This window comes from Aquarana catesbeiana, linkage group LG06, assembly GCF_042186555.1.
Source record: "Aquarana catesbeiana isolate 2022-GZ linkage group LG06, ASM4218655v1, whole genome shotgun sequence".
In the NCBI taxonomy this organism is placed as follows: domain Eukaryota; kingdom Metazoa; phylum Chordata; class Amphibia; order Anura; family Ranidae; genus Aquarana; species Aquarana catesbeiana.
Window position 1 is genome coordinate 261599162 of NC_133329.1, and position 12346 is coordinate 261611507.

Consider the following 12346-nt stretch of genomic DNA (forward strand, 5'->3'; position numbering starts at 1 on the left):
GGGGCAGACGGCAGCTCTGTGGTGCCCGTAGGATCTCTTTCCGGCTAGAAGGTGCAGGGGGGGCCTCCGACCCAGACAACTAACCGACATCAGTGCACAAGTTAATTGCTCTGCGTGTACACTAAAGAGAAAAGCTGATTAGTTGCCCAGGTCGGAGGCCCCTCTGCACTGTACACATGGAAGAAACCTGCTAGCCGCATGGAGATCTCGAGGCCATGTCTTCACAGCCGGGAGCTGCGGTCGGCCAGTGACGGGTTGCCGGGACAACGCCAAATTCCCATGATTTTTCCCGGGACAGGGGTCTAAAAACCGTGAAAGTCCCCGGGAAAATCGGGACTGTTGGCAGCTATGCAACATGCATGCACACAGTGAAGTGTGAGAATCTCAGGGTAATGGGCAGGGGTAAGGAGGAAAATGATATAAATCAATAATGAATTCTCCCCATATTTAAACCACCAATCATGCAAACAAGAACATGTATATATATTCCAGAAAACGATAGGTTGTCCCACAAATATTATGGCTGGAGGGAATGCCAAGCTTAAACCGCTTTAAGCAGACAAGGCCAGCAAAAAACCTTAGGGGGGACTTGTCGCTAGAACATTCATTTTAAAAACAATCCTATCCTTCCCATAGGATTATATGTGCATTTAACATAGTTCAGGCATGTTATTTACCTGTAAAAGCCTCCCTTATGTAAACATCCAAGAGCCTTGAGCCTGCTACTATGTGCCGCCATCTTGGATGTGACATCAGCAGTCTCAGCAGAGCTGAGAGGTGGAGGGGCTGGGTCAGCAAATTGATAAAATTAAACACTCTCAGCAGAGGAGAGGGATATGACATTGCAGGAGGGAGAGGCTTGTACTGGGTAACAGATTAGCCCAATTTGCTAGCAAGTTTAGAGGCACTTTAAGACCTCATTCACACTGGACGTTAAAATAACGTTATAAAAAACGCCAGTAGCTTTGCAGTGAGTTTTTCAACGTTTTTGCAATAGCGTTTATATCGATTTTCCGCTTTAGCGTTTTGCTTTCTCCAATGGATCAAAAAATCGGCAAAAACCACTGGCGAGCCGTTTTTGAGCGTTTATCCGCATTTATCAGCGTTTGACGTTGGAGCATTTTTACAGCTGAAAAACTCTTCTCAGAACCCACTGGTTTTCGTTTTTTTAAAAGCCAAAAAACGCCACAGCCAAAAACTGCTGATAGCCTATGTGTGCATAGACACACAGGATAACATGATGGGGAGTTTATTGACTGTAGTAAAAAAGTCTGAAGCCAAAAACAGCTGCTGTAAAAACATCCAAAACCAACCAGAGTGCATGAGGCCTTAGGCCCCTTTCACACAGGGCTGTCCATTTTCACTACTCCGCTTGCTCAGCGGGGATCGCTCCGTTGATCCCCGCTGAGCCGGCGGATGACAAGTCCGTCTCTGCACTCTGTGTAGGGACGGACCTGTCAGAGAGTCTGCTCTCCCCTATGGGGGGGGGGGGGAATCAGATGATTACGGACCGCCTGTCCGTTTTCATCCGATCCGATAGACAGATGGAAAATAGGACATCCATCTGTCTGGATTTTGCAGGGCGGATCGGATGTCAGCAGACATGGCACCACTGACATCCGATGCTCCATAGAGCTGTATGGAGCGACTGTTCAGATCCGCCTGAAAAAACTGACAGGCGGATCTGAACGGTCCGCCTGTGTGAAAGGGGCCTTAAGGTTAATAAAAAAATCGTAAATGAAAAGGAAATAAAGTCTTGTTTTTTCTTTAAACGTCTTGTTAGGCACATTAGGTTATTCAGGTGTTTGTTACCCCTACACTTCATATTCCTGATATGTGCTCTGCTGTACAATGTACTTGTATGAGAAAATATTTATTCTCTTTGTATTGCTTCCTTAATATGAAATCCCTGGTGTTCCTGCCAGTCCCTCTGCTTTTCTAGTAAAAGCTGACCACACTAGACAGGAGAGCACAACGTAGTCAGTTCTCTAATTATGCTGGGAACTCTGTGTACTCGTCTCCAATGATCAGATTTGTCCTGACACACCCCCCACTGCAACGCCATTCACTGGGAAGCTCAGTGTGTTGCTGCTTTTCCTCCCCCCAGCTCCTATGCAGCTGAGAACAAAGGGAATGTGATCACTTATAAAAAAAAAAGGGGAAAAATGTATTTCTAATGTATTTTATATCTATACAAAAATGTTTCGCCTTTCATTTCTATTTTAAACTGAATGGGTTGTTTTACAAGGTAATCATTTACAATCACTGTAATGCTACTTAGAAAATTAGTTATGCTGAACTGCCTCACAAACCAATTTATGTGAAAATGTATGCCACAGATGGGATTTAAAAACTGTACAATCCAAACACAACTATATAATAGATTCACATTATGCACTATCCATGCTATGTGCTAGGAATCTGTGTCAGCCAATATCTTTCTGTGAACAGGTCAATTTAAATTATATCCACAGTGCACTCCAATGTAAGGGAACTGATAGAAGCAATTATGTTGGAGTGTAATGAGCTGTCTGTGTACAAAGTTACCTGTTTCATCCTCAGCTTCATTGGTAAAATATCAAAGGTCTTTCATTGTCTCTGTTAATGACCCATGATCCCCCACAGGGCATCTGCAGTAGCATGTTAGATGTACAATTAATGTAGGCTGTACAGGAGCGATCATTTTGCAATATTCTTGTCTGCTCCTAACCCACCATCACTTCAGTTCAGTGTAGATACTAGAATAACCCCCTTTAAGAGATTATATTCAGTGTGGATGCTGGAATATTCCCACCTACGAGTTAAAATTTAGGTATGAAATATCCCCTGCACATCCAAACAACAAGATGTACTGTAGTTATACTCTATTAAGAGTAACAGAGAAAAAAAAAACAATTGAGAAACAAGCATGAAGATGTAGAGAAAAACAGGCCTCTGAAGGCAATACCCCAGGACAAGAGTTGGTCATTGTTAGGAGTAGTAATGCATGTCATCAGAGCAAACTATCCTAAATGGAAGATCACATTTTGACTGATTTACTAAAGTAGTAGAGGATGTTCATGTTGTAAACTTAATTTTTACATAGCATAATGAATAAGGTAAACCTAAGTGAACAATCACTTTAATTATTAACTAGAAAATTCATTTCCTGGAGAAAATGAGTGGGAATGCTGAATAGCTGAATTACTAAAGCTAACTGGATGAATAGCTTAAATCCGTAAGAAAAAGTTGAAAAAGTGAGAATAGTTGGAAAAGTAGGAATGGTTTTAAAATAAACATGAATTTCATTTAAAAAAAGTTTAATGCCACTAATGTATGAAATATGTGGAATATTTAAAGGTTTTTTGAAAAGCTTTTTGATCATTAATCCCCACACCTAATGAGTGAGAGACAGTGTGAGAGAACACTTCAAACAAGCCTTAATAAATCCACAACAGTACATGCTATCTAAACAGCGACTTCACCTTTAGAGACACACAGCCTTTTTGAACGTATCAGTATAAAATTTATGTTGATAAACTTAAATATGTGGGCATGTCAGCGATTTAAAAAAAAGTTGGCTATGCGTTTCGCTGGGAAATGTGAAAAATTTTGTACAGGACAGTCAATGGAAGAAAGTGTAGAACTCTTGTCATTTGGAAGCTCAACCAGCCACAAGTCAAAGGTGTATTACAAAACTGAGCACATTGCCTGAAACTAGACAAAAATACCTACGTTTTGATGTATAAATTGTGTATGACAAGTAGATCTTGTGGGCGTGAGAGCAATTTATAGAGAAGGAACTAAGATAATTTTTTTAAGGCTCTGTGCTCTAGCTATGACATCATCCACTCTAAGCAGCTCAATACACTCTGTTTAATCGATAAAATTTCCTGAAATGATCACTAAACTTAAACAGCTTTTTCACAAAAACTGTAAAAGATATCAAACTGAAAAGATATAGCCAGATAGCTGAATATAGGTGAAAGTATGAAGGAGCTGAAACTTTTGGGAGCGGAAGAAGATTTTAAGGGTTTGAAGCATGCTCTCATTCACTTCAATGTTAAAAAAAGTGTTAAAAAGCTTAATATTTTAAAAAGTATAAATAGTAGAAAAAAAGTTGAAGAAGTCCTATCATTAGCTGAAAGATCTGAACATTTTGAAAGTTGAATGGTTTTAATAGCTGAAAGTATGCAGAAGTTACGCAGAGCCAAAAAACATGCGGAATAATAATACAATTAAAAATAAAAAAAAAAGAACAACAATAGTGGGACTGCTGAAGCAGTCCCACTAATTAAAATACTATAACATGTGCAGCAGAAAAAAAAAAAAATAGGATTTTGCTGGCACATGATTGAATGAAGTCAGAAGTTTCACTGCATTCACTAAACTAGAGGAGAATTCACTTTGCAAAGTGCTCTACTCACTAAGTGAATCAACCCCACTGTGTTATTGCTCAATGACTTTGTATTCAGGGGTAGACAAAATCAATCCAGAGATGCCATTCTGAGTAAAACATTACAAAAAAAAAAGTGTCTTTTACCATGTAATGAACTTCATATTTCTAAGGGCACACGTACACAGAGACTAGGTTGGCCACCAGCTGCAGGAAAACGCAGAACGCCGCAAAATCGCAGAGCGGTCAAAACGTTCCTATCCTGAATGCGATTCTTCTGCGTTCAGGAGAGGGTGGTTGAACCTCAACTAACCGCAGCAGCTTCTAAACTCTTGTAAAAGCCCATGTGTACAATGACACATAGGGGTTGATTTACTAAAGGCATCTAAACAGTGCACTTTGCAAAGTGCAGTTTCACTCTACAAGTGCAGTTGCTCTAGAGCTTATTAAATGAGCAGAATCTCTGCTGACTTCCATCATCCAATCATGTGCAAACAAAAATGCTGTTTTTTTATTTTCCTTGCATGTGATTGGGTATTCTTTGCAAAGTGAACCTTCATCTCATTTACCAAGCTCTGGAGCAATTGCACTTGCAGAGTGCAACTGTACTTTGCAAGGTGCACAGTATATTTGCCTTTACAAAATCAACCTCATAGGCTTTTATGGAGTTGAGTTTAGGAGCTCTGGCAAAAAAAAACTGCAAAAGCTCCTAAACTAAAGTTTAGAAGCTGTAGTGTACATGAGCCCTAAGTTTATGAAGCCTGATAAATGATTAATTGGGAGTTGGTACTGGCCTGTGCAGGGTCTAGGCATTACATTGTTAGTTGCATTTACTCTATTTTATATTACTCTACATTTACTTTCTTTTTAAGCATAGACAACACCACAGATTTCTGACACAGATGGTAGATAATCAGGCAGCATCACCAAATATTCAAATAAGTTCAATTTTGATTACAACCTATAGAAGACAGAGGTAAATTGTGGAACAAGTCATTTAATGGAGAGGGTGTTATTTAAAGAAGCTGTAAAGGCAGAATGTTTTTTATCCTAAGGCATTCTATGCCTTAAGATAAAAAATCTTTTGTGTGTGGCAGCCTCCCCAGCACCCCCCTAATTACTTACCTGAGCCCCATCTCCCTCCAGAGATGTCCACGAATGTCTAAGCTGTCCGGGACACTCCTGATTGGCTGACACATAGCAGTAGAGCCACTGGCTCCTGCGGCTGTCAAAGTCGGTCAGCCAATCAGGGGAGAGAGGGCGGGGCTCCATGTCTGAATGGACACACGGAGCTGTGACTCAGCTCCAGTGCCCCCATAGGAAGCTACTGACTGTTGGGGCACTCGAAAGGAGGGAGGGGCCAGGAGCAGCAAAGAGGGACCCGAGAAGAGGAGGATCTGGGTTGCAAGTGCACAGAGATGGTAAGTATAACATGTTTGTTATTTATAAAAAAAAAAGAGAGACTTTACAATCACTTTAAAATAGAAAACAATATATGTTTTGGGTACATGACAGTTAACTGTTCTAACAAACATGTTAAACCAACTACAGGAACACCAGCTAAACTAGCTTGTTTCTTCTGTATTGTGGAATTGCTGGCATGGGTCATTTCACGGAAGAGTTACATCTGCAATAGTGCATAATATATTGGAACACACTGTGCTTTTTTCAGCAGCAATTAAGTTATTTGAACTACGAAACTGCTGAATGCTTATTATCTGTTCAATCTGACAGCAATTTAATCATAAACATATGCTGCAACTCAGGGTGGCAGATGTCAAGCATTTGGATATTCATCTACTTGTCAGGCTCTTCCACCATTTAATGCATTATCATTAGAGATTTTTTTTTTTTTTTTTTTTAGCAAACGGTTATCTAAATGTATTAAAGAAACAAAAAAAATAAATAAATAAAGCCGACACTGAAGAGCCATTTTATGCTACATGAATATATGGCAAAGTAAAATGTAAACGTAGTAAATTGTAAAATTGGACATTAAAAAACTAGGTAAAGTGAGTATTACTACAAAATACAACCACCTAACATCTTCACACATTATCAAGCTTGCCCTGGGGCCTTGGCAGTGTAAAAGCCAACCCAACAGCCTCTCTGCCTTTCATATCAAGCCTGCCTGTATTACTAATTGTTTAATTGAGAGTTGCAGAAGGTGGAATATAGCGGGCTGAAATCAAAACTACTAGGAAATTTGCAAATGCGAGTCCCGCAGGGTTTCAGGTGGGCTCTCGGGACAAGCTTTTGAGGTAGCATGTAAAAATGTATTCTACAAGCTTTCCAAGTGTTTTTTTTTCCCTTTATCATAACCAGTAGTTTTTCCTGACATAGTTATGTTATATGGCCACCTTCAGGAACTATACACTGATAAACAAAATAGTCACTGGCCCCCCAAGTTGAACTAATGTTGGGATGTCCCAACCATATCAGAATGACTGATTTTATGTCCCTTAATGAAGAGTGAAGAAAACAGGCCTTTTACACTTACTGTTAAATCCATTTGATTAAGGGACACAAGTTCCATCCCTCTGTTTTGATCCACTTCTAAGTATTGTGATTCCACAAAACTGAGGCATGCTGTGAGTTGGAGGTGTCATACCTGGCTGGCAATGCCATTTTGTTTCCCAGTGTCCAATTATTCCTAAGGGTGGCAGTATAATCCAACTGTATCAAACGAACTACTGATCTTGTGTTCCTTCGTGAACTCCAAGAAACAAATTTTTTTTCGGTAAATACAAAATACTGACACAAAGCAAGGTCTGTAAAGACATGGATGTGCGAGTTTGGGGTGGAGGAACTTGACTGGCCTGCACAGAGTCCTGGCCTCAACCCAAAAGAACACCTTTGGGGTGAATAAGAGCGGAGACTGCCAGCCAGTCCTTGTCCAACATCAGCCTGAACTCACAAAATGCACTTCTGGAAGAATGGTCAAACACTTCCATAGACACACTCCTAAAACCTTGAAACCTTGTGGGCAGCCTTCCCAGAAGAGTTGAGGCATTATAGCTGCAAAGGGTGGACCAACTCAATACTGAACCCTATGGACTAAGACTGGGATGCCACTAACATTTGTGTGTGTGTGAGAGTATGTATAATTTTATATAATATATATATATATATATATATATATATATATATATATATATATATATATAGAAATAAGAGAGAGAGACAAAGAGAAAGAGAGAGAGAGAGAGAGAGAGAGGGAGAGACAAAGAGAGAGACAAATAGAGAGATACAGAGAGAGAGAGAGATAGACAAAGAGAGAGAGAGACAAAGAGAGAGAGAGAGAGAGAGAGACAGAGACAGAGAGACAGAGACAGAGAGACAGAGAGAATTAAACAACTGGCAACTATGTCCAATACTAAGAAAAAAAAAGTAGCATAGTACAAAATGAAAACCATACATGAACAGGGATAAACGGGAAAGAGAAGCTGCAAAAAGCCCATTATAAATGAAGAAAAATCCATTCTGCATATTTGCGTTTATTGTCTTGAGGAGGGTGCACAGCCCTCAGAGATCCCATGAAAATCCAAAATGACAAAAATGCCCAGCAAAGCAAAAAATAAAGACTTTAAAGTATAACTAAGGGTAAATTTTTTTTTTTTTTAAATTTTGGAATCGAGTGCAGAGGGATTAGAAAGTCTGTTTTTATTGCGGTCTGTGCCACCCCCCGTTAAGGAGATTCACCCTCTCTATTTTTCCTGTTTGCCATTATTATTGAAAGTAAAAGAAAATCCCAATTTTTGGGTTGTCCCCAGAAAAGTAAGAGAGGAGAAATCTTCCAATGAGGACTCTAGTCCTGGTGACCTGGGGGTCCCCAGGGGATTCCCTTAATTTTCAGGGATTTCCTCTTACTTCCTGCATGGCTATGGGACAGGAAGTGAAGGTAATCTCCCTAATGGGATACAGATGGTGAAAAAAAATCTGACAGGGGTTATAACCCTCCCTTTATCTAAAATGGAAAAAAAAAAGGTTTTGCCTATAGTTCTACTTTAAGTCTTTACTAAGATGTCTGCTGTAATATAGCGTGTGCAATATAAAACCATCAGCATTTTGGAGACGCTATTGTCTCCTTTCTGAAGGTGATAGACAAATGAAAACATGCCATTTTACAGAAAATATTACTTTGGAGGTATGTAGGCAGAATCAGAAGACAGAAAATCTATCACATTTCATTGCAGACAAAGCAAACTCACCTCATTATTTGGGTCTTGAATGACTTTATACAGAGCAGAGACTAGAGTTTTCTTACGATGAAGAGTTGCAGCATAAGCGGTGAGCTGAGTTTCAGGTAATACCTGTAAAATTAGTAAGAATATAAGTAATTTTGCTATAGTCAACAATACAAGCAGAAGCTGTTGCCAACAAGCTACTGTATAATTTACCCCCTGCAGGTTGAGATTGTGTACATACCAATTGTTGTCCTCCATTGAGCATGCTCAGTTTCAAGTCCCTTCTAAACTGTTAATTTCCTCCTTTTTCTTATCTGCACAGACCACGTGACTATAGAGTCACACATGTGGGTGTATGCACAGTGGTAAATGACACTCCCCTCCCTCCTCTTACTAAACACTACGGAGATGGGATATAGTATGGTGGTTGATTAAATTGACTAAGAAACTCACAAAAACTAGTCGTTTTAATATAAATCAGTATTAACAAGCGCTTTTTTGTTTAGTACCACTTTAAGGATTTTGCAAGCATACAGTCCAGCAAATGATTAGACAAATTCTACTGAACTGGTGATCAACAAGATAACATGTAAGGCAAATATTATTGAATAAAACAAAATGTAGGAAGAATTACCTGGGGACAAGACATGCTCTACGGTTCTATGTAACCAAAAAAATCTCACACAAAGGTAAGACTGAACACAGTACCAAGACACAGAATGACCTTATTGCGCGAACAAGGTCCCTCACATGCAAGAATTTAAAGAAAGGCTTTTCCAAATGTGTTGTCCAGGCACTTGAAGCACAAATAAACAGGCAAAAGGAGAATTCTGGTTTGAGGTTGTGCAATGTATTATGTCACACAACGATACATATACAACCTCCATAGAAATCTGCTGAGTCTGGTTGATTCCCTAACTCCTACAAAGGTGATACGTACTTTGCTTACTTTATTATTTTTTTTATGCTAGAAAGGTTATTCTTTCATGAAAAAAAAACAAAACAAAACAAAACAAAAAAAAACAGTGCCGTCTTTGTCAGCCTGGAAAGGGTTAATGTTACCTTTATATAAGGCCCCATATGCCAGCAGAGGGGTGCCAGCAAAATTTTCAAGGTATGGGGGGGGGGGGGGGGCTGATGCTTTGTTGATGGTGTCTGAATAAATATTCTGGTTGCTTTGGACTTATTGGCTGCAACATTAGGTTGTGATCACTGGGCTCTGAGTCTGCTCCTTAGTCCCCTACAGGGGTGTCCAAAGTTTTTTCAAAGAGGGCCAGATTTGATGAAGTAAACATGCGTGAGGGCCGACCATTTTGCCTGACATTCTTTGAACCATTAAAATGAAATGCAAATTAACTAATACACTACCCAACAAGAATGCTCTTGCCTTTGTGGCTGTGTGTGGTGAAGAGTCTAAGGATGAGCTTTGGCGTGTTATTTGGATATACCGAATTTATCGGCGTATAACAGGCACAGGTGTATAACACGCACCTTCACTTTTAGCGGGAAGTTACAGGAAAAAAATTACATTTTAAATAAAGAACTGTGAAGCAAAATAAGGGTCAGTGCCCATCAATGCAGCTTAATCAGTACCCATTTACAGCCTCACCATTGTCATGTAACAGCCTCTGAATCCAGCCTCATCATTACCACAAATGCAGCCTCACCACTGCCACAAATGCAGCCTCACCACTGTCACAAATGCAGCCTCCCTCACTATTGCAACGATTGCAGCCTCTAAATGCAGCCTCATAAGTGCCATCGGTGCTGCCTGAACCATGCCCATCTGCAGCCTCGAAGGGAGCAGGGAGGGGGCGGGACGAGCATCAGATTACATACAGGAGAATCTCCTGTTTACTCTGCGGCCTCTTTAATACAAAGTCCTGTCTCCTATGATAGACAGAACAGTCATTCAATGCCAGTCCAGGAGACGGGACCTTCCTATTACAAAGGCTGCTGAGTAAACAGGAGATTCTCCTGTATGTAATCTGACAGCACTCGTCCCACCCCTCTGAGGAACGATGAATACGGTATATATCTTTTGTGGCTCCCCAACGAATCCCTGAGTGTTGCGCGGGGATAGTGAATGAGTATGGGGTACATTGTACCCTAATCCATCCACCTGAAAAAAAAGTGTCAAAAATAAAAACACAGTACAAAGGTTTTTAAAGTAATTTATTAAGCAGCTCTGTAGTCTCTTCTCCCCTCTCCAGCTCTTCTGCCTCCTCCGCTGACGTCTTCTGCCCAGTTCTTCTCGGCTGATGTCTTCTAGCCCTCTCCGGTTCTTCTCCCTCTGTCCGCTGTCTTCTGCCTCTGTTGGGTCTTCTCCGCTATCATCTCACTCTTTTGCTGGGTCTTCTCCGCTGTCTTCTCCCTCTGTTCTTCTTCCGATGTCGACTCAATGCTCTCTCTTGCACTAATGCAGAGTGTGCGGTGTGTCATTACTTATATAGGCATGGGCGGGGTCACCAGAGACCTGCCCCTTATGACGTCGCCGCCCATCATGCCCCAGGCAGTAATGTCATAAAGGGGGGGGCCTCCGGATAACGTCATACTGTGACCCCGCCCCATGCCTATATAAGTTGTGGCACCCCGCATTAGAGTGGGAGAGAGTGTCGAGTCAACATCGGAAGAACAGAGAGCATAGAGCGGAGAAGACCAGGCAAATGAGCGAGCAAAAGAGTGAGAAGACAGCGGACAGAGGGAGAAGAACTGGAGAGGGATCAAAGAAGAACCGGAGAGGGGAGAAAAAACTGGCAGAGGCAGAAGACATCATCGGAGGAGGCAAAAGAGCCGGAGAGGGGAGAAGTCGGAAGAGACGCCGGAGCTGCCTTAAAAAATTACTTAAAAATTAAACAGTACAAGGGTTTTTAGACACTTTTTTCAGTTGAATGGGTAGGGGTACAATGTACCCCATACTCATTCACATAGGGTGGGGGGCCAGGATCTGGGGGCCCCCTTGTTAAAGAGGGCTTCCAGATTCCGATAAGCCCCCCGCCCGCAGACCCCGACAACCAACGGCCAGGGCTGTCGGGAAGAGGCCCATGTCCTCAACATGGGGACAAGGTGCTTTGGGGTAGGGGGGAGCAGGGGCCCCTTGCCCCAAAGCTTAACCCCCCCATGTTGAGGGCATGCGGCCTGGTACGGTTCAGGAAGGGGGGGGCGCTCACTTGTCCTCACCCCCTTTCCTGACCTGCCAGGCTGTGCGCTTGGATAAGGGTTTGGTATGGATTTTTAGGGACCCTCATGCTGTTTTTCTCGGTGTGGGGGGTTCCCCTTAAAATCCATACCAGACCAAAGGGCCTGGTATGCTCTTGGAGGGGGAACCCATGGCGGTTTTATTTTTTTAATTTGGCGTGGAGTTCCCCTTCAAGATCATCCCAGCAAAAGTTGCATGCCAAAGTCAGATCAGTCAAGACGGCGATGCGACTTTAGTCATATTCAATGGGCCGAAGTAGGATCAATGTCGGACCAAAGTAGTGCAGGGAGAATTTTCAAAGTCGGACTGACTTGTGTTCTGTTTTTCTGTTCAAGCACTTTGTGGGTAAATAAAGGATTATAGAAAACTACAAGATAAATAGAAAACTACAAGATAAATAGTAGCTAATAAAATGTGTGTTCAAAAATCTAGAGTAAGCAGTAAACTGCAGGAAAAGAACAGTACTTGTCTTATAGTAGCCCTTCTAGCAAATTTATCACTGGAGCACCAACCTATTTAAAGTGGATGTAAACCTGATTCATGAAATTGGACCGAAGCACATATATCTGTAGTGTTTTCTTATCT

At 41.4% G+C, this 12346-nt stretch overlaps 1 protein-coding gene across 4 annotated transcripts in view; it reads right to left on the minus strand.

The window, feature by feature from the left end:
* Nucleotides 1-12346, minus strand: part of HYCC2 (hyccin PI4KA lipid kinase complex subunit 2) — a 239660-nt gene that overhangs the window by 81572 nt on the left and 145742 nt on the right. For all 4 annotated transcript variants that reach the window (XM_073633247.1, XM_073633246.1, XM_073633250.1 and 1 more), the window contains one exon: nucleotides 8587-8688. In XM_073633247.1, the coding sequence (XP_073489348.1) occupies nucleotides 8587-8688 (102 nt within the window). The remainder of the gene's footprint in view (nucleotides 1-8586; nucleotides 8689-12346) is intronic.